Genomic DNA, 23429 nt, shown 5'->3' with positions numbered 1-23429 from the left:
GAGTTTTGTTCCTTACACAGCCTTTACCGACATTGCTATTCCTCCATCTTCCCCCGCCCCTTTTAAATCTCTGCTACTTTGAAATTTTTGCCTTTTGCCTGGATGACCTTTTATTAGTCTCCACTGCAACCATCTACTGAACAGTGTCATGATCATTGTTCCTTATTCATTAGAGACTGGAAGTCTGCTTACAGTTTTCTTACACATTCTGCATGATTCATAATCATAGCTTACTTGTGCATCAGTGTGAAAAAAAACAGCTAGTCCTTCACCCTGGACTTTCAGTTCCATGACCACCTCATCTCGCATTAGCAATTCATTGCAATTCCCCTCTTTGAAAATAAAAAACATTTTATTGTTCATGGTGACCACAGCCTAGCTGTGGTCTCACAATGTGACCTTTTCTTGACCTGTGCACCCCTCTCTCATTCTCCTGCTGTATTGGCACCCTTCGTTTGCCTTTTTTTTTTTTTTTAATTTGGTAGTTCTATTGAGAGTTCATGATTATAATTTCAGTAGTCTTCCTCCCACCCACCCCCTCTTTTTTGGCAATGCCTGTCTGCTTTGTCCTTGTTCTGCCAATTGGTAGAAACAAAGGTGGGTTGATACCACTATAAATTCATTATCAGAAATTCTTTACCTAGGCCCTCACTACTTCAATTTATGTTCAATTCATTTTCTTTTTTGCAACAATTATTAAAAACACTGTTTCAACCATCATTTACTTCACTCAACCTCAGTCTTGGCAGATAACTATATCATGGGGAAAATGAAAGCATTAGGAATTTTCATCTTTTCAGTTGCCTTCTATTACAATAAAAGAGCCTTTCTACTTGTGTTTTGTATCTTGTCCCTTTTTACCTTCTCAGGAATTCTAAAATTTCTAAAAGGATCTTTTGTCTTAATATATTATTCTACCAGCCCATTTCAGTTTTTGAAATGGTAGAGTTATTAGCAAGGCGTACCAAATATGATATGCACACCACATATGGTACTTACATGAATTTACACACACAATAGTGTAGCATCCGTAGCTTAAGCTGTTGTCCAGATCTACAATTTATCTAAATTATTCTTAAGATCATATTTGATTCAGAATTCAGAATTTTGAGATTTACAAAAGCACTAGCATGTACATGCCTCCATACCTAAAGTTTGACTGCATTAGGCTGTGGGGTAGCACCCTGCAATCATCACACTGCTCATTCTGTACTGAAATGCATAGCTTTTCACCTTAACTAGGATAAATAAGGGTAACAGCCACATCAGGTTTTGCTTCTAAATGAGATAAATATATAAAAAAAATTTTTTTGAGAACTTTTAATTTCTGAAGTTATAGATAAGAGGTTGTGAACTGTATGTGATGACTGTTTCTTATCATACATATTTTTAATCCATTCTGGCATCTCCATACCTTTCTTTCCCAGAGTGACCCTTACTAATCACTCTACCAACAACCTCTGGGATCATACTAAATGAGTGTTTCCAGTCCTTATCTCACTTCACAAAACAGCAGCCTCAATCACCAGTGACACCAACTCCATCAAGCGTCCACCTTTGGCTTCCTTAGCAGCACCTTTCCTGGCTCTCTGCCTTCATTTTGTAGATCATAGCCATCTCTTTGTCTTGTTTCAGTTCAAGGTTGAATTATTCTAAGGCTTGTATTAGTCTGTATTCTCTGTGTTGGTGATCTCAGTCTGTCTGTGCCTTTCAAGTAATTGTGAGCTAAGTTACAAATATATGACCCAGCCCAGGTCTCTCCACTTAGTTTGATTTTTTATTCTACATCCCCCCTCCTCCTACTTGCTTACATCATTTTGGTGGCTTCCAAATTCTGCTCACTGTAACATAGAATCTTTGGTACGCCTTACAAGTCCTGCATTGCCTGGTTATTATTCCTCCTCCTGAGTTCCCCACCCTCTCTGTTTTTACTCCCGCTAAAAACATGATACCTTCTCAACAGGGCCATTTTACAAGCTACTTTCTCTTTTACTTTTGCTTTTGCTTTCTGTGTTGTTAATCCCTACTCATTTTCTACCTCTTTGCTCAATTCTTTTCAATAGAAGTGCTGTAATTTTTTTTTTTTTTTGTCCTTGACAGTAATGCAGTTCTAACACTAACAATAGCTTTTTATTTGACCTTTTGTAGTACATTTTACCCAGTGGGCGACAAACTCTCTGAGTATAAATAGTATGTCTGCTTTTGTGCACAGTTGTTGCTAGCGTAATGTGTGGCATATAGTAGCCAGATAGCAAACATTCTGAGTCAACGATCATTATGTTTTTTAATTTAATTTTAATGTTATTGAGACAACATTGGTTTATAACTGTATGTGATACAGAGGCACAGGATCTCATTTCTTCAGATGTGTGTTCACCACATCACACCCCACCATTTTCTAATTTTCAAAACTAATGATACATATGTGAGTGTACACACACACACACACACACACACACTCACTAGTGTAGCATCTGTAGCTTCAGTAGTTTAATAGGGACCCAACCCTGATAATCTTTGTGTTGAAAGTTAGACTACTACTTTCTAAAGAATCTCATGATTAAATAGATATATTTTTTAAAGATCAAGTGTATTATGTACCACTTTATGTGGTATATAATTATCCTCTGTGTTCTTAATAATTCCTTTTTCTACAGACCTCTTAAGGAAGTAGTCAAATATTTTCCTTAAGTTTAGTATCGTGTGCAAATAAAACATATGCAGCATAATAGCAAAAATCAGCAGACTCTAAATTTGCAGCATAATAGCAAAAATCAGCAGACTCTAAATTTGCTCATCAGGTTATAGATATCATAGGATTAAAAATAGTTTAGCCATCTGCTAACTGACCAGACAGTTTTAGTGTGTGAAAGGGTGTGGTAGGGGAGGGAGATAGAGTCTAGGTAGAATGTCAGAACAAACTCTGTTGAAACCACTTTGTGACCTCTTAATACTGAAACTTAAAGAGTCAGTTCAAAATTAGGAAAAGATTTGGTGGAGGTTAAGCATAGCAAGTCCTGACAATAGGGGATTTCCCAGAATAGGGTGACAGAAGAATTTCAGCATTTTAAAATTTCACTGAATTTTTTTGTTAGAAGAAAGAATGTGTTTATACAGACATGAATTCTGTGAAGTGTAATTTTAACATGTGTTTACACAATATACATGTCTTAAAATTTCTGAATTAATTAGATTTTACATTTTACTCTTTATCTAGGAAAATCAATGGATTGTCAGTCATCTCGAAGTGAATCTGAAATTGTGCCAAAAGTTGCTAAAATGACTGTTTCTGGAAAGAAGCAAACGATGGGATTTGAAGTGCCTGGGTAAGGTCTTTAACCCCTCATCTTCTCTCTTTTTTTAAAAATTAGTGTTGTTTCTTATTACAGCATAAAAAAAAAGTACTTATTTCAATTTTGCATTTATTTATTATTAGCATTGAATTATCACAGCTCCTCTGTATGATGTTCAACAAAGTGAAGGGGTAAGAGAACAGGCTTGATTCTAGACTTATCAGTGTATATACTCGATATGTCTCACTGTCAAATTCATCTTAAAAGTTAAATAATAATAAAAATAAGTTAAATATTTCATAGTTACTTGAATATAAAAAAACTATCTTGTGATGGGCCCTCCCTGGTGGCGCAGCTGGTTAGAGCATAGCATTGTGAAGCTATCTGCAGCCACTGCAGCACGAGTTCGATTCTCTGCTGGGGAGCTGACCCACATGGCATGGCAGACCTCTCCTGACTTGCCCTCTTGCCTCTCCCCTCAGCAGTGTATTTCAGTCTGCCTGCCTGTTCTGCTCCCCTCTCTGTCTCTGGTGAACCCTCTTACCCCCCGCACACCTCTGGCCTGTACCCCAGTTCTTATATGCATAAATAAATAAATCTTAAAAAAAAAAAAAAACAAGAAACCAAACTACCTTGTGAAACCTAGCACTGAGAAATAAGGGATCCCTGTGCCACTAGATGGTAAGCAGAGTTTTGGGAATTTGTAGTTGGTGAATTATGGAATGAATCATGATTTAATTTTTTTTTTTACTATTTTTAAAGTCATATTTGCACATTGGTTAAACTATATAGTTATAATAAAGACAAACATGCCTAGAATTTCAAATATTTAGTGAAAAATAATAGCAAGTAATATTAAGTAGCATTCATTTGCTCTTTCTTATCAGAGTCTCTAGACCTCTCCCAGGAGTTCTTAGAGACAAGGCAAGTGGATTGCTAGGGGCATAATAACAGTTTGAAAGCATTAATTTTTAACCTCATTAAAATTTTGCAAATTTTTTTGCCCTCCCTGGTGGCGCAGCGGGTTAAAGCACAGCACTGAGAATCTAAAGCCGTTTCCGCATGAGTTCGATTCCCGCCTGCCCCGGAGGTGACCACATGGCGTGGCAGACCTCTCCTGACCCTCCCGCTGCTCCCCTCAGCAGTGTACTTCGTCGATCTGCCTGTTCTGCTCCCCACTCTGTCTCTGGTGAAGCCTCTCACCGCCCCTGAGCCTCTGGCCTGTACCCCAGTTCTGTATGCACAAATAAATAAATCTTTAAAAAAAAAAAAAAATTTTGCAAATTTTTAAATCTCCCTCATCTACTACTTAAAAATTAGATATATATGCCAATTAGATAGATAAGAACCCTTATGATTAGATAAACAAGATTTTTTCCTCGAACTTCAACAAATGTAAATTCAAAGATTATTAATATTGTTTCTTCTATCTAAATTTTTACAACATTCTTCTATCTAAATTTATGTAAGTATTAAAAGTTAAGTCTTGATTGGGGATAATCTTAGTGATCACCTAAGTTCAATTTTGGAATTATATAGAAGCAAGATTTTATTCACTAGATTTCAAATTCAGGAAGGAAAGAACTTAGTGGACAAAGTTGGCCTTTAGTATATGTTATTTGTACGATTGGATGAAAGAAAAGTTAGTTGTTTTTTTTTTAAGATTTATTTATTTGTGCATACAGAACTGGAGTACAGGCCAGAGGCTCAGGGGCGGCGAGAGGCTTCACCAGAGACAGAGCGGGGAACACAACAGGCAGATCGACGAAGTACACTGCTGAGGGGAGCAGCGGGCTGGTCAGGAGAGGTCTGCCACACCATGTGTATCTCCTCCGGGGCAGGCGGGAATCGAACTCATGCGGAAGTGGCTTTAGCTTCTCAGTGCTGTGCTTTAACCCGCTGCGCCACCAGGGAGGGCCCAGAAAAGTTAGTTTTTTACTTTTGATAATTTTAACTGATTAAGGTAATTTGGAATCTGATTTAGTATGTGTATTCTCTCTAAATTAGGGTTGTCAGAATCACAGTTACCTTTTTAATTCTTATTTCTTGAATGCCATGTAATCTCATTATGGGATATTTTCACTGAGAAAGGAAAATAAAGAGAATACACGACTCCTTGTTTTTAAATTTTAGTCTTAATACAAAATATTGGAAAGCAACAAGCACAGAAGTCCAAATTATATGTCAGAAGTAAATGTATAGATATCTGAGGTCAGTTATAAAAAATGAGTAATAAATAACCACAAAATAAAAATAAATACTAAATATCAATAAATATTCTTGAAAACCTATCTCTGTACTTTAGAAGTGCAGTGTAAGCTTTTCACATCTTACAAGACTATGCATGATTCATGAGGACAGGGGCTATGAATGTCTTATCATATTTAGATATTTATTAAACAGATATTAGGGAAATGCATTTTTTTATTTTAAAAATAAACTTGGAAATAGTATAAAAAATTTTTTAAAGCAAAGCAGCTTATTAATATTTTTATGTGTTCCTTGGAAATTGAAATCATTGAAAGGTAAAGGTCTATAGGTAAAGATTGAGATGTTCAGAAATGCATATTTTTCAGAGGATTCTACCTGACTAAATTAAATGAAATCAAGATAAGTTCAAATTTGCAAATATTTATCTGAAAAATTAGGATCATTTTTTCACATGTTAACACTTCACCTTATAGTTGAGTTGAAGCAGATTTAAGCAGTATTTAAAAAAATGTACACCGAAGTCAGTGAAAATTTGCAGAATTAAGATGGAAATGGATATGAGGTTTTTAATGAAATTGCGAATACAACTGAGATGAAAAAATGCACAAAATGAAGAAAAATGTAAAAATATAGAAAGTATAATTAAAAAAAAGAAATTGCGAAGAAAACTAACATGGTTATTTCCTGAGGATTTCAGATGAAATGTCGGTGGTGAGAAAGTAAAAGGACACTGAAAGGGGCAAAACTAACTTGTTTTTTGTAGCAGTGGACAAGAAAAAAAATAGATTTATGGTCCCTGTACATTTCTATTATGCTGCAGTTTCAAGTGATTTTTTTTTTATAAACTCTTTTCTGTATATAGCTCTTCTCTTTTAGCTCCACAGTGTGTTGGATACACTCACTTTCATTCTTAATTTGCAATTTAACCTGCTTTTTGCCCTAATGTAAGCAAAAAGCTGAATGAAATGTAAGATACGGTATTTGGTTGATAGATCACTGTTCTTTATAGCTAACCATGAGATAGCACAGCTATAGTTTTTATAGAGTAGTGCTAAGGAGTAAATGAAGAGCTAAGATCAATCTTTGGGAGGCATCTTTAATGTCAAAAAGAATAAATTAAGTTAACATGGTTTTATTTTGTCTTTAGGTATATGGAAGTTCCACACTCTTTTAAGTTTTGGGGAATAATAAATCACTTTTTCTTTTCTCTAGCCTCTTCTGAACATCAGTGTCTGGTATATTTTATATTTTTTTAGTAAATCAAGCATTCTTTGATTAGTGAGTGGGGCCCCTTTGTCAAAAGTATTAAAAATGTCAACATTTAGAGATGTCCCCTTAAGGATAGTATTTGTACAGAAAATGCCCTCTGTCTTTGTCTTGTTAAAAGAATGAGATTAGGATAAAACTTTTTAATACTAATTTATCTATAGGAATGTATTTACTTAACAATTTTTATGAAATATCTGCTGTATGCCGCTTGTTTTGATAGAATTATGTGGCTAAGGCTATAGGCTTAGACTCTGAATTTCAGTTACTTTGCAGGGGGTATTTTCTTCTTATCTTAGTGTTTGGTAGACTCTTTTGCTTCTGGGGTCTTCGAAATCTGTATTTGTGTGGTTTGGGTTGCCATCACTTCTACCTTAACAGACTCTAGCCATTTGGCAGAGATAATTTTTGGTCTGCATATATAAAGGGAATGCCCTTTTTAACCTTATAAGATATCAGTAGAGTTGACTCAAGCACCTTTATCCTATCTCTGCTTTCTTAGAGTAACTGCTGAAGAAAATGGTCATAGTTTCCACATACCTACAAAAGGACATCCAAGTGAAGATACCGGCATTACTCCTTCTGATATTGTTGAGACTGTTTCTAAACCACCTCTTTCATCCCACACCATTCAAGCTTCAGAAGAGCAGAGTGCAATACCAACACCAGTGAAAAAATCTAGCAAGCTGAGGCAGCAAATAGATGTCAAAGCGGAACTGGAAAAGCGGCAGGGAGGGAAGCAACTCCTTAACTTGGTGGTCATTGGTAATGCCCTTTCCTTCTCTGGATTGCCAGTCAGCTCTGCTTAAGCCTGACAGCTTTCTAGTGGCAACATGGAAACTCTTGTTCCACTCCGAGTTTCTGTATGAGTGTAGTGTACATAAAGCAAGAAGCATTGCACTGTAATGCTTCCTAGTCACCATGGGTGAAATAATGCCAAGTTAACAAGAAGATTGTTAGACACTGTTGTAGCATTTTCACTTTGTGAACATTTTGAAAATGGCATGTCTTATTGACAATTTTAACTTCCAAAATCAAGGAAATCTGCTTTTTTTCTGAAGAGATGTGTCCTATTTTCCACCTTGTATGCTTTAACTATCCATTGGATTAAAAATTGGTATTTATTACTGTAAACCCTGACATGAACTATTGGGTTATATATTCATACAGTGCCTCAATGTGAACAACATCTGGAAAATGTACCTAGTATTAATCCTGAATCAATTTTCCTTAGGTCATGTTGATGCTGGGAAAAGTACTCTGATGGGCCATATGCTTTATCTCCTGGGTAATGTAAACAAAAGAACTATGCATAAGTATGAACAAGAGTCTAAAAAGGCTGGCAAGGCTTCGTTTGCATATGCATGGGTCTTGGATGAGACTGGCGAAGAAAGGGAAAGGTAGTCATTATATTTCAAAACTTTCAGTATGAAATGATATGTAGTCTGAAATAAATATGTAATATATGTTGAATATGTAGGAAATATACCATGACCTATAATTTTAGAGATTGCTTTTAGAAAAAAGCTTTTAGTTACCAAGGTTATATTTATATCTGGTATTTATATATGTTATGAGTAAGATATTTGTAAAAGAAAGGTAACTTTTTGTAGTTAACGCTTATATCTAGAGTCAAAATGACCAGTAAGTCCAAATTACCAGGCTTAATTTATTTTTCTATCTTTATGTACTATGCTTTAATGAGACAGAGTCAGCAAAGAAGTAATTAAGCCTTTTCCTACCATTTAAATTGAACCCCAGTCATGTGTGCCTCCTGTATCTGCTACTGTGTTCAGTGCTAATTTGGGGGTGATCCTAGTATTCCTCCACTAAAGAGTAGCATTTCTAAAGTTTTAGAGTGGTGATACAGGTCATATTAGAAGTATTCTCATGGAAAGCCCATGCACATTTGTCAGGAAAGAAAAAGGATTATTTAGTGAAATCCACTGCATCAAAATAATCACTCTAAAGATTCTGAAGTGCTCCAAAAGTCCTTCTAAATGAACAAAGAAATTATGTGTTCCCTGAAATCTTCATTCTGAATACGATTGGAGAATGTATTTGCATCTTCATACTTTTTTTATATGTATATTTATTTATTTTCTTTGTCTCTTGGGTAATCTTTATTGATACATGAGGTAATTCTTAACAAAGGGGGTCACAGTGTACCTTACCTCTTCTGATAAATGGGAATTTACACCCTAATAAGACAATTTGGACATTTGCAAATTTTTGGAAAGCTAATATTGAAAAACACAGTGAAATTTTTGTATATCAGTATTAGAAGACTAATTTCCATCTGTCAGTTTACCAAGCAAATTTCTATTAAAATGTGTAGCTTTTAAAGTTTTCTTTGTGTTATTTATTAAGTAGGTGATGGGATTGTGAAAGGTATAAGTAGAATGACTTGTTTCCTTCATATGTGAGTGGAGCTGGCAAGTGAACTAATAATCAATTTCAGTAGGTTATTTGGGGGGCTGCTGGTTTACTATTGCTTAGCACCATGAATTTTTTTTTTATAATATTCTTTCATTCTGTAAATAGCAGAAACTTCCAAATGCATAATGGAAGTTTTAACTTTCCAAAGCGTTTTCCATAATAGCTTTTCAGAAATATGTTTTTATTCTACTGTTTTAGAATATTTGTGAATCTTCTGTCTTGCTCATCTGTTGAATAGAAATTGATTGAATAACATTTTCACTTTTAGGTTTTTACAAACAAGACTAGAAGTGGGTCAAGAGTAAGCTCTGATCCAATCAGAATAGGAAAAAGTTCTGAATAAATCTGGACCCACTATTGAAGGCAATTATTTGGGTGTCATTAAAGAAAATTGTTACACTTTAATAAAATCAGTGGCCATGGCTTCCAGTTAAACTAGATTGACTTCACTAAGGAGACCACAGTTGTCTTACTGGGAGGGTGAACACATAGTGTACCATTGTAATTAGCAGGACACCTGGAAAGGGAGTGCTCTGCCATTACTCGAGGCGATCTTGGGCAAATCGGAATGAATAATTACCTATGTTATTATTGCTCACCTGCGTTCTGCTTCTAAGTTATTGTAACCTAGACTTATATAATATCCTTGTAGACATTGCCTGGACTTTCTTATAACTTGAAGCTGCATTTTTATGACTGAGAAGAGACCACTGAAGATCTGTTGTGGAATGAATGGGATATAAAATGAACTACCATTCATTTTCCTCAAGCTTTAAAGATTTGGGCATCTTTTCTCTTTTTTGCTTTCTCAATCTGAAATATACTGACCAATGTTGCAAGTGAAAATTTTTATGTCTATAAAAATAGTTGCCATTCTTCATTCTGTCTTTTTTCATGTGCAATTTGAATGTTCCCTCCTCCATATATGTCCCTTTAAATCTTTCTTCACAATCTATATATTGATTCTTACCCCCAAAAAAATAAAATGGAAAATGTCCATCATTTTAATAAAGCTGTCACTGCACATCTAACCTTGTCTGAAAGCCATATGGATATATTTCTATTAAGCAGAAATTCCAGCCCCAATTGATCACTTAAATATTGAAAATAATATATATTTCTCATATTCTCTACAATAAAATTACCTTGTTCCTTAAGAATTTAGACTATCACTTCACTTGTATTATGAAATAATTTGATCATTTATTCAATGGCATCTAACTGTTTTGTTTTCTTTAAGGGGAGTAACAATGGATGTTGGTATGACAAAGTTTGAGACCACAACCAAAGTTATTACATTAATGGATGCTCCAGGCCATAAGGATTTCATCCCAAATATGATTACAGGAGCGGCTCAGGTACCAGATATTTCCTTAACTATGGTTTATTAAGTGTATATAAGATTTCCTGATACTGAGGTTGTAATTCCAGTATTTTAACTTTTTAAATTAAAAATGTATACTTTTTTAAAGCTAGAAAAGATAAATATTTTATTTTTATGTTCTCTTTAATCTGTTTTTAATAAAGCATTTTCTAATTCTTTACAAAGAAACAAATGCACAAAGGCTGTAAATTTCTTTATAGGAAAATATTGTATGTAAATTGCCCCACCAGAGAAGGTGTATGAATACACTTCTGATTTAAATTTAAAGTTCTGTTCAAAGTATATGATAAATTCTTGACTTTATGACCTGAAGATTATATGGTAATATAAGTGAGATTCTTTAAAAGCTAGCACAAATATAAAAGTGCTGTTAAAGAAAAAACTGAGAAGCCCTTGTGGATTCTGTTCTGACCCGAAGGCCAGAGCACTTAGCAGTGTGGGTGGAATGTAAGAGGACCCTTGAGAAGTGATTATCATGTAACAGTCTGAAATAACTAGAAGAGAATGCCAGATTTAGTCATCTTGGTCTGGATTAGAGAAGAACAGATTTCCATGAGGACAGGTATCCATGCAAGGCAAAAACCATAAAAGGGGAAAATGAAAGAGTATTCCTTTAAAACATGTCCTGACAGTGCACTGGCAGGCGTAATTGATGTGGGTGAAAATGGAGGAACATCTGTGGTGGCACAGGCTGTTTACCACAAATTTTCAAAGGCTGAATTCACATGATGCAAATGGAGTCACATGCAGAAACACCAGCACAAGAAAAAATGGAAGCCTGCAAAACTAGTAGCAGTTAGATTAAAAAGGAAATTAAGCAAGGCTCAGGCTAGCTTTTCTTTCTGTTTTCTTTCCTTTCCTTTCCTTTTTTTTTTTTTTTTTTTTGGTATAAATTGAGTATGAGAGGGAAACTATCTTCCATCTGATTTTCAAAATAGTGCCCAGAGATTAGGCTGTAGAGGGTGAAGGTGCTACTTTTTGATGATTCATTTATTAAGTTTTAAGTTTTTTAAATCATTGTCAGTAGTACTTCTGACAAATGTCTTTATAGCTTCATAATTAATTTCTCTAGGATCAATTTCTAGAATAGTGTCAATGGAACAAAATATATACCATTTTAAGGCTCTTGATACTGTGAAATGACCTCCAGATAGGCTGTGTGCTTATTATAGTGTCACAGGCAATGCCTAGGAAAGTCTGACTAACTAACTGTACCCTTTGGCTGTAGTGAATAATTTATCTTTTAAATCCATGCCAGTGTTTTTGTAGAAAAGGGAGGAATCAGTTAGTGTCCTCTTAAGTTACTTTTTGGGGAGCAGTTTATGAATTTGATTTTTTTTTTAAGATTTATTGATTTATTCATACAGAACTGGGGTTCAGGCCAGAGATGCAGAGGGTGAGAGGATTCACCAGAGACAGAGAAGGGAGCAGAACAGTTAGATAGATGAAATACACTGCTGAGGGGAGCAGCGGGCAGGTCAGGAGAGGTCTGCCTCACCATGTGGATCTCCTCCGGGGCAGGCGGGAATTGAACTCATCCGGAAGTGGCTTAAGCTTCTTAGTGCTGTGCTTTAACCCGCTGCGCCACCAGGGAGGGCCTGAATTTGATTTTTTTTCGCCTTTATTGGTCACTTACATTTCTTTAACAAATTACTTATATTCTTCAGCCTATTTTCTATAAAGTTGTGTCTTTCCTGGCTCTGGTAAAGATTTTATATTATAATTAAAACTTTTACCATATATATTACAAATATTTGTCCTTCTTACATTTTAATTTTATGTTCATCGACCTTTGCCTAGATATTTTAATTGCTATATAATTGAAAATAGGAGTGTTTTGTTGTTCTTGATGTCATTTTTGGCCTCGTGCTTTTTTTAACTTTAAAATTGTAATGCTGCTGGGTAGTTTTTTGTTCAATTTTGGTGTTTAGTGTCAGGTTAAAGCCTGTCTTTAATACGAGGGCCCTCCCTGGTAGGGCAGTGGGTTAAAGCTCAACACTGGGAAGCTGACCTCGGCCACTTCGGTGCCAGTTTGATCCCTGCCCAGAGGTAACCCACATGGCTCAGGAGACTTCTCCCATCTCAACCGCTGCTCCCCTCAGCAGTGTACTTTGTCGATCTGCCCATCCTGCTCCCCACTCTGGCTATGGTGAATTCTCTCACTACCCCTGCACCTCTGGCCTGTACTCCAGTTTTGCATGCATGCATAAATAAATCTTTTAAAAATGTATAAATAAAATCTAACATGATAGAATAATCTTTCCTTTAATTAAATTTGCTGTGAGGCATTTAGTTTTAATTCTCATTTTTCTTCCTTAGGCGGATGTAGCTGTTTTAGTTGTAGATGCCAGCAGGGGAGAGTTTGAAGCTGGATTTGAAACTGGGGGGCAAACACGAGAACATGGCCTCTTGGTTCGTTCTCTCGGAGTTACACAGCTTGCAGTGGCTGTCAATAAAATGGATCAGGTATTTAAAGGCTTTCTGAGAATTCATTTTAGATGCTAATTAAGATGTTATTCTTATAGATGGTCTCAGATGTGACTAGTGTACATTTTAGTCGTAACATTTTTCTGAGTTGCCATATTTAAAAAACATTCATGATTCTTATTTTAAGTAAATAAATAAATACATACTTGTTCAGTCATACTTTTTGTCTGTTCCTGTATCCACACAGTTTTAACAGGAAGTTCCAAGTAAATTATAGATTTAATACAGCATGTGTATTGTTATCTAGGGTTTTTATTACATATGCTTTTTTTTTAGTCTGTTTGTTTTGGGACTATCAGCAAGTTTATTCCATTTCAGCAGTTAGTCCAAGCACAGTTTAATAAACTAGTCACTTTTTTGAAATTTGAAATAACTTTTAGCATATATCAAACAATTTTGTATTATATTGGAGTTTGTTTCTTAACTTTCTGTTACAGGATACTTTTCGATCATGTTAATGGTAACACCTGATATTCTGAGTTTTAAGATTTTATATTTACATTTTATAGCTTTAATTATATTTTATTGCAGAAATTAAAATTTTATATATAGCATGAGCTGAAGCATAGTTTTAAAAATAAACTGAATCTTTATCAGGTTAATTGGCAACAAGAAAGATTTCAAGAGATTACGGGAAAGCTTGGGCACTTTCTTAAGCAAGCAGGTTTTAAGGTAAGATAAATTTAAATTTATTTGATTATTTTCCTGAAGCCTCATCTTAACTGCTCCAAGGGGAAAAGCTATTACTTGAGTCTTTTTTTCTTACTAAGTATGTTCATTTCTTTCTGTTTTTATTTTCCCTCATATAATGTATATGTTATATTGTTTGGATTATTTTACCTTAGAAAACTGTTTATATTTATAGCTTGGCTTAGACTTAATATAGGAAAAAAACTTACCCCACCTGTTATATTAGTTTTCTGGATTTAGGAAGGTCAGAGGAATGTGGAAACTAGTAAAAAGCAATTTTTGTAGCAAAAATGTGAAATATGACTATGTTATCAGGGAAAATGAATTATTTTGGAACAAAGTTCTGAGTTTGCAAAAAATTATCAGAAAAGTTGAGACTTGTATCAGATAACTGTAGGGCTGTAGTTCTGTAAATTCTATTACTTTTAAGAAAGTGCACTGATGTTGTTTTTGCAAGTTGGTGCAGTTAAGGGAATAGTGAACACTGACGTTTTAAAACAATGTTACATTACGTTTCATATATTCAACCTTTTTTAATAGGAAAGTGATGTAGCATTTATCCCTACAAGTGGTTTAAGTGGTGAAAATTTAATCACAAGATCTCAATCAAGTGAACTCACAAAATGGTATAAAGGATTGTGTTTATTAGAACAAATTGGTAAGTATACTGTCTTGTTGATTTTAATACATTATCAACATGATATATTTAGCATTCTTTATGAGACTGTGAAAAGACATAGGACTTGTAGTCAAGGGAGCTAGGTTACCAGTTTGGAAATCACATGTAATATTTAAACCAAATACTAAGTTTTCCCTATTTAATTAATAGGACTTATGCCAACCTTGATTACCTCACAGATTCATGCCAATATTAAATGAGATAATGTGTGAAAATATTGTATAAACTGCAAAGCATTATATGAATGTCAATTTGCTATTAGTATTTATAAAAATATGATTTTCTAGGAGAAATGGGACTGTAAAAGACTCACTGGATATAAGTAAAAAATTATTTTTAAATTAAATCTTGCTTTTACCTTTTTTTTTCCAGATTCCTTTAAGTCCCCTCAAAGATCTATTGATAAGCCTTTTAGATTATGTGTTTCTGATGTTTTCAAAGGTAAGTGTTAGCTCTGCTGTGTTTCTTCCATTTGATTGCTGCCTTTCCCTTCTCTCCTCACCTCTTTCCTGAGACAAATTATTATATTCCTGTCTTTATGCCTGTGTAAGAATCATCGTTAAATTAACCTTAAAACTACACAATTCAATGCACTTCATCTACCCAGACAATCTTCAGTTTGCTCACTATCTTCCCATCTCTTACTCATCTTCCAGGTATAAAAAAAACCTTATCTCTTATCTTTCTAACCTCATTAGAGTCCTTTAGTTTCTGTACTTTTTTTCTTCCCCATTAATGTCCTTTAGTTTCTGTACTTCCAACAATCTAGATTGTTCACTGTTCCTTAGCTACACAGAATCTTTACTGCCATCGAAGCTACCCAGATTTTGCTCTTTGCTCTTCCCATTTCAGATCCATCTGAAGTAGTCCAATCAGAAGAAAATACCATTCATAGCCAAAGCAGAAAGCTTAACAAAAAGAATTAGCAATATGAGACAGAAGTGACTGAGCTGTAAGGAAATCTGTATGGAACTCTAATGCTAGGAAAGAGTACCTAAGGGAAGGGCAAAACTTAGAAGGGGTTAAGATTGTGTTGGAGAAGACATATTAAGATGTGTTCCTTAAGAACACATCTAACTTAACTACAAGACCCTAAGGAAACTGTAGAATAGCAGAAAACTAAAAACTGGAAATGGAATATAGCATCTTATTAAGATGTTTTATTATTTATTATTTATTAAATAAAAGGATATAATACATTTATATGTTGGAATAATCATAGAGTAAAGATGGCAGTTGTCCCCCTAATAAATCTCCATTATCACACAACAGGCAGTAAAAGGGTTTGAGTGACAATAATTGATTACTGGCAAACTCACCCACATACATACATATCCACAGCTCTCTGTGTTCTCTGAGTCTTCTCTCTGCGTTTCATGAATATAATTGTCTATTTACTTCATGTAGACTGTGAACTCCTTGTAAGCAAGCACTGTCTCTTTTATAGCTATTTTTTTCTATACCTGGCTCAATACCTACCACATAATACATGATTAGTGAATGAGTATTGAATGATCATATTGCTTCAAAATAATCCCTTCGTGAAGTTGAAATTTTTCATTTTTATTAGCTTTCAATATTCCCGTAGTAGAGAAAACAGGATGCTGCTTTGCAAAAAACCTACTATTTATTTAAAAGCTTTCAATTAAGAACATTTACTGACTCATATTTTCTTACCTCCTGTGCTGTCTTGAGGCTGCTTCCTAACTGCTGCCTGTACTGCTTCTCCCAGTGCACCTCACTGAAGCTACTCAGTGACCTTTTGGTTGCCAAAGTCAGTACACATTTTTCAGATCCACCTTACTTCCATTTTACCTGAAGTTGCCACTGTTCTGAGGCTGGTAGCCACATCTACCTTGAAACTTTCTCCCTTAGTTTCTATAGCCCACTTTCTCCTGCTCCTCTCTGTTTTTCTGATTTCTGTATATCTTTTCCTTGGGCTCCTCTTTCTCATGGCTCTTAACTGGTGATCTGTTGCTTCAGGCCTCTTTTGAACAGATACCCTTAAGCTCATCTGTCCCTGCATCTTGATGCTTGCTTGCCAAGTTTGGATCTGTCACCCAAATCTGTTGCGGTACTTCCGATACATATGCTGAATGCTGCTGGGCATCGCTCTAGGAAGTATGCCCCCAGAGTACCATTCTTAGAGAATTTGATGCCCTCTGTGCCCTCTGACATGTGTCTCCTCCACTTGTGTGTCGTAAACACTTAAAATTCACCCAGCTAAAATGAACTTTGTTCCTTAATTTCTTGTCAGGTTGCTTCCTTTTGTCATCATCCTTTACCTGTGTCATACCTAACTTGTAATTTCTTTAGTTTATTCCCTTTCTGTAGTCAATACATTATTTTAGCTCCCCTCCCTCTGCTGTCAGAAATACAATCATGTCATTCCCCTGTTCATAGTTCTTTACGAGGTTCCCCTTACTTACTATAGGATGAAAGTGAAGCCCATTCCAGGCCCTGATTTGTGAGGCTCCATTATGAGTTGTCCTTGGCCCACCTCTGCACCTCATATTTGCCTTTTTCTTGTGATGTCGCATGCTCTGCCCACATAAACAACACACATGCACACCCATGTGAATTGTGCCTGCCTGCACACATGCAGTTTACCAGGCTGGCATCTCTCCTCCTTTCGCTCTCTGCAGAATACAAGCTCCTTGGGAACTCACTCTTCTAAAGTGCCAAGCTAAAGTGTAATCAACCCCCCCCCACACACACACATCATGAATTCTTGTCAGTGTGCCTTTCCTGCTTTCATTATACATTAGAAGTAGGCAAAGTATGTTTTGACCTTTTCACAATTGTAAACTCCTAGAGCCTGGAACTCTTAATTTCATCTCTTTATCCCAAGAGTTTAGCACAGTGCCTGGCACTTACTAAGCACTCAGTAAATATTTGGGGAAAATATTGTCCTCATAATAAGAATATTTTTACTTACAGGAAAATGAAAAATCAAGAGTAGACTGTGGTGTGCCATATTTAGTAACTTTGTTGAAAATTCTGAAATGATCATTGCACAATATTCATTACTAGTTTTACATAACTACCAGGGAACTAAATATGGTATTCGTCGTCAGATACTGTGCTAATGAATCATAAAACTAAATATGGTATTCGTCGTCAGATACTGTGCTAATGAATCATAAGGTTTTGGCATTTTTTACAGATCAAGGTTCTGGATTTTGTGTAACTGGTAAAATTGAAGCTGGTTATATCCAAACTGGTGACCGACTACTAGCAATGCCTCCTAATGAAACTTGTACTGCAAAAGGTACGCCTGAAAGATTCTTTTGTTGAACAGCCCTAAGTTGAGACAGCAGAATTTTAAAGTAGTTTAGTTATTAGCTCCAGAGTAAGCAACCTCTTACTGAAATTGTAACTGACTGTCAAAATGATACTAACTGTTAAAGATAAAAATGTGAAAACATTAAACGATTTTTTCTGTCATGACTACATGTATATATGTATATACATATAACATTCTAACTGAGAGCATTTTTCTCTTTGACACTGATCTGAGAAGCCTGGTTAGGATCTAAACAGATGTATAGGAACACCTGACCGGTACTTTTAAAATAGTATTCAATAGCAGAAATTAAATCTAACCCCAACCTCGACTAAATAGTGACAAAGCAACCTGCATAGTCTGTTGTTTTGAGATAAGTATTTCACATTTACTGTAAGTTAACAGCTTTGACTAAAACTGTCATTTTTAACTAAAAATATTTTACCAAGACTTTAAGAAAATGAAATGCAAATGCAGGAACACCTATTGTTGAAAGGAGAAATTGAGTTCTAAGAGCCACAGATGTGTTTTTGCACATCAGCCTAGTGTATTACTTTAATGATGGCTGATTTTTCTTTTAGTCATTAGACTGTACACATATATGCACGTTATTCTTTTCTGAATTCTGCTTGGAAGTTTGTATTTCTATGTTTACCTTTGTCTAGCATCCAACTAAGTTTCCAAATTAAACATAGAAATGAAGATCTATTTTATACTAAGTTAATATTTGTAGTATCTTTAAGTAAAAGTATCTTATTGGGAATTTTTTTTTAAATTTCAGTAATTTTCCTTCTGTTGCTCTTAATCTGTAGTTTATTTTCACAGTTGTACCTCCTTGGTTTGTAAATAGGAATGCACATTTTGTTTGTGTTAATTTACTTACTCTGAAAACTGATTTGTTAAATTAATAAGAAATTAATGAGTGTCTGTTTAGATAACAGATTAATTTAAGCTTAAACCTGAATGTAATTTCCATTTGACCTTTTTCTTTCTGCTTGCTTAGGGGTCATGAAAATTGTTTACATAAAAGTAGTATGTACTTTTTAAAAAAACAAGCAATAGTTTCTGTGCTCTTGAAATAATAATGGCTATGTATATTAACAAATTTTTTGAGAACAGGAAGTTTTTTTACTATTAGACATCCATTAGAACCATAATCTTTAAATTATCATGGAACTTACAGATTGGCTTTCTTGGAAACCCCAAAATCACACTTTGATCATCTCTGAAAGTTCTACTTTCTTTCCCTCTATCCTACCTTTCTCCCACCAAGAATCTCCAGTCAGCTTTCTAACTCACTGGCTCTTCAAGGAGAAAGCCATATCAGAAGTAGCAGATAGCAATAGCTCACAACAGGCGGCCCATACTTCACATCCAGCTTGCAGGTGCTCTCCCCTCATTTTCTAACCCTATAGTTTGATTTGCTTCACTGTTTCATGTACATTTCTGTCTGAATACTTAGGTGCTATTATGATTCACTAACCAATAGCGTTCTAAAAGAAAGAACTGATTACACCTTTTACCAAAAAATGGAAATTCCAAATTATGTTTTCACTTTATTAACATAGCAAGTTCTGGAGTATTTGAAGAAGTCTTTTGTGTAACATCTATCCATAAAGAAGGTCCTTAAGAGAAAAACATCAAATATGAAACAGTGTGACATGTTTGGGGGAAAACATAGTCAGATTTCATGTTATATTTAGAAGATTTTATAATGTTAATTGAACATCTAGTATGAAAGCCCTTCAAAATCTCAGCCTTTTGTGAACAAATATAAGTCACTTTATGTTTAGAGTGGTGCTCCATAAGGGTCAAGTCAAGAGAAAGAATGTTTACCTCACTGCTCACAGTTATACTTCTCACTTGCAATCCATTCATACTGAAAGCCAAAGACAATCTATTATATGTAATTACCTAGTTCTTATCTTTTAAACCCATATTTCATAGTAAAAATCATAATCAGTTTAAACATGCATTTAAGAAAACAAATGTAATTAGTTGAATATATAGCATACATTTCTAAATACTGTTAACATTTTTGGAATCAAGGAACTCCTTGATGAAAGTTATGGTCCTTAGATTATCTAAATGCAGCTGTGCATATACATAAAATTATGAAGAAAACTCTAGTAGCCTCAGAGCTCTACAAGATTTCCTTGAGCTCCTTAAAAGTCTAAAAGGACCCACTTAAATGTATCCTAAATGAGAAAAAAATAATTTTTAGAAAAATGTGGATGAATTATAATTTTCTAAAAACATCAACAAAGGACTATGGTTGCAAGGGTTAGCCTGTCATCTTCAGTAAAAGAGTTAAGTTGCAGTGGAAAGCAATGTGACACTGTGGAATCACAAAATAGATCTTTTAAAAGCCTTTAGATAAAGTAACTGAGTGAGTAGTCTTTGGAATTGTTCTTCAGGAATATGCCTGGGTAATACAGGTTTATTGCTATCTTTATAGTGATGTGTGTGTTCACTTTTAATTTAAATTTTCTTAAATTACTAATTTCTTCCTTTTCATATAAGCAGTTATTGTGCATTGCTCTCTGGATAACAGTTCTCTTGAGCCAGCCGTAGGGAAGGGCTGACTAGAGGCCCAGCTGATTGAGCACTCGTATTGGAGAACACAGGCGATTACTCAGCTCGTTGTCTAATAGCAAAGCTCAAGGGGATAAAATACTATTAGGTTGCCTTTCCCAAACCCATCTTTTATGTTTTTAAAAGTATTTTGAAGTGTATTATTATGCCCACATCCATTAACATAAGAGAAATATTTAAATGGGGCTGCTTAACAAATACTCAAGTTTTGTAAAGGAGTTTTAAAATATTAATTTATTAAGCAGAAGTCTGCCTTTTGTGGACAAATGTTAGTTGCTTTGTGTTTCGGGTAGTGTTCCATAAGGGTCAAGTCAAGAGGAAGTATGTTTTCCTCAATACTCACGGTTACACTTCTCACTCTCAATCCATTCATACTGAAAATGATGAGTAGTGACTGATTTGGCACAAACCAGCCAAACTCTCTTGGTTGTTATGGTTTGATATTGAGGTGTTTCAATGTATGCTTTGGTTCTTACTCATTTCCAGGAATCACTCTGCATGATGAACCTGTCGATTGGGCAGCAGCAGGTGATCATGTTAGTCTTACATTGGTTGGGATGGATATCATCAAAATCAAGTGAGTGAGAAAATAAGTTTAAGCAATCGTTTTGGATGAAGGGTCTCAAAACACATAAATTTTGCAATTCGGTGGCTCAAATGAAAGAATGAGTATCATTTCTGAATTCCACTTGACCAAAAATGGGCACTTGTGAAAATATAAACATAAGCAAAACCTACTTATAACATTAAATTAATGCACATCAGTGTACATACTAACACATTCTCTGAGTAAAAACTATAATGTCTAAAAAATGATAGAAGATCAATCATGGCACAAAGTCAGGCTTTAACTAAGAAGGAAGTGTTAAGACCCTTACTTCATTGCTGTATTTTGTAAGTTGTTTTAGAGGTATCTCTGTTGTGTATAAGTTTATTCTCCAGTTACCTTCTCTCTCTCTCTCTCTTACGTGTTCAGTGTTGGCTGCATATTTTGTGGCCCCAAAGAACCCATTAAGGCCTGCACTCGTTTCAGAGCCCGAATCCTCATCTTTAACATTGAAATTCCGATCACGAAAGGATTCCCTGTAAGTTTCAAAATGTTTGTTTTTGTTTTCATAACTTAAAAATAAGTATCCTAAAAAGTATTAACTTTCTTTGCAAGTGATGTACTATAGTTATTTTGAACTAGCACTTTTACCCAGAAAAACATGACATTAGAATTTTAAAATCATTTTTATATTTTGTTTTTACTTTGATCCTTTATCCTGGGTTTTTCTTTTTTTTTTTTTCTTCAAAGAGAGACTGAGAAGAAATTTCATAATCTGTCAAAGACAACTAATGACAATAATAAAACTCATCTAGGGAAAATACTAGATACTTTTTTGGTGTATTCTAAAGATTAACTGACTTATCTGCCAAAGGGTCTTTCTATTTTTGTTTTGTTTTAATATGTATTTGCAGTTTTTCTGATTTAAAAAATAATCCATTGTTATAGGAAATTTCCAAAACATAGCAAGTATAAAGATTATAGGAATGTTCTGTAAATATTTGATCATAGTCAACTATTCTTCCCATTTCAGTCTATTTTTATGTATACATGTCATCTGCTCTTTAGTATTAATGGGTAAACTGTTTAAACAGTATATTCAGACCCTGCCTATTCTGAGGTTGGCTTGCAGGTCCACTCTGGTCAGTATCATTTGAATATACACGTGAGTGGGGTGAGGAAAATTGTATGTTTTAATGTTACTTATCTAAGAAAGATACCTCTTAGGAATAGCTTGAATTCCTGCTTTGAATATATTTTTTCAGATATTTGGGCTTATACTATGCTTTTATGGTTTCTTGTTTTGCCCTTAACAAAAAAACATATTCCCATTAGGCTTTTTTTCTTGATCACTTATCTAGTTTCTGTGTGAGAATAAAAAAAATGTTTGTCAGTAGAATTGATTTGCCTTTGAAAATATAAACAGATTAGTTTTTACCTCTTGATGCAACTTTAAAACGGAAGTAAGACAGTAGAAGTAAGTGATCTGTAAGTTTTCTTAAAGTTAGTGATGGTGTTTTAGAGATTGGGAATTTATTTAGTTTACTTTTAATTTCATACTTAAACACCTATATTTAAGATAATCACAATACTTTGCTTATAATTCTTTGTGATTATTTCTACATGCTTTATCATATAAAGTTGTGTTTGTAAGGTACTGTTTAAATACTTTAGTTTAACAGTTATTCCTTTCATATGCTAAGGAAGTAACAAAAACTATCTAAAAAAATTGTTACAAATGAAAATATTTAATTTGTAAGATAAAAATTTATGTATTCATAGGCAAAAAACAATACTTAATTGCTATGATTGAGTGGCATTCATTCTTAGAAAGCTGTATGTCCTATGGGGAGAAGCTGGAGAGGTTGGTTACTGTGTGCTTTTACTCATGCAGCAATCATTTTTGCCAGTGGAGGGATAGAAAGGTCAAAAAGTCAATAGTTACTTTGAATAGTAATACTGTCTCTTCCTGTCTACTGTAATTTCTTAAATGTAAGTATGAATTGAAAGTTTTTCAGTGCTGTTTTATTAGATTCTACTAGTATACATTGATTTACAAATGCCATTTGAAATTCATTTCAGAAAAAAAAAGGACATATTTTTACTTTCTTTTGGGGAAAAAATACACATAGCTGATTGTTAAACTAAGAAAAGGCTTCCTAAGTACTTGAAATTTCACTATTTGGGGACTAATTCCTTGGCGCTACATAGGTATATTTAAGTTTTCTTGGTTTAATGGTAGATTCCATATATTATTGTTAACTAAATTCATGTATTTTGGCAGTAAGATACTCATAATATGAAATATACCACTTGAAATATTTTAATGAGCGTACATTTCAGTTCTCCATGTTGTTGTACAGTGATCAGTACCATACATCTCCAGAACTTTTTCATCACTTCACACAGAAACTCTGTACCCATTAAAGAGTTGCTCCCCATTTCCCCCCCCCCCCCCCCCGCAACCACCATTCTGCCTTCTTTATGAATTTGCCTACCTAGGATCTTCATATAAGTGGAATCATACATTATTTGGCCTTTCTATGTAATTT

The 23429-nt window shown here is 34.5% G+C and overlaps 1 protein-coding gene across 1 annotated transcript in view; it reads left to right on the top strand.

The window, feature by feature from the left end:
* The window catches only part of HBS1L (HBS1-like translational GTPase), a 76083-nt gene that overhangs the window by 43690 nt on the left and 8964 nt on the right, over positions 1-23429 (top strand). Inside the window, exons 5-15 of the mRNA XM_004673877.2 lie at positions 3218-3326; positions 7273-7535; positions 8005-8170; positions 10450-10567; positions 12913-13059; positions 13678-13752; positions 14311-14428; positions 14822-14890; positions 17616-17720; positions 20817-20907; positions 21307-21415. Coding sequence (XP_004673934.1) covers positions 3218-3326; positions 7273-7535; positions 8005-8170; positions 10450-10567; positions 12913-13059; positions 13678-13752; positions 14311-14428; positions 14822-14890; positions 17616-17720; positions 20817-20907; positions 21307-21415 — 1370 coding nt within the window. The remainder of the gene's footprint in view (positions 1-3217; positions 3327-7272; positions 7536-8004; positions 8171-10449; positions 10568-12912; positions 13060-13677; positions 13753-14310; positions 14429-14821; positions 14891-17615; positions 17721-20816; positions 20908-21306; positions 21416-23429) is intronic.

The sequence above is a fragment of the Condylura cristata genome, unplaced genomic scaffold (genome assembly GCF_000260355.1).
Source record: "Condylura cristata isolate star-nosed mole 26May11 unplaced genomic scaffold, ConCri1.0 scaffold00001, whole genome shotgun sequence".
Lineage (NCBI taxonomy): Eukaryota > Metazoa > Chordata > Mammalia > Eulipotyphla > Talpidae > Condylura > Condylura cristata.
This window is presented reverse-complemented; position numbering and strand designations above follow the sequence as displayed.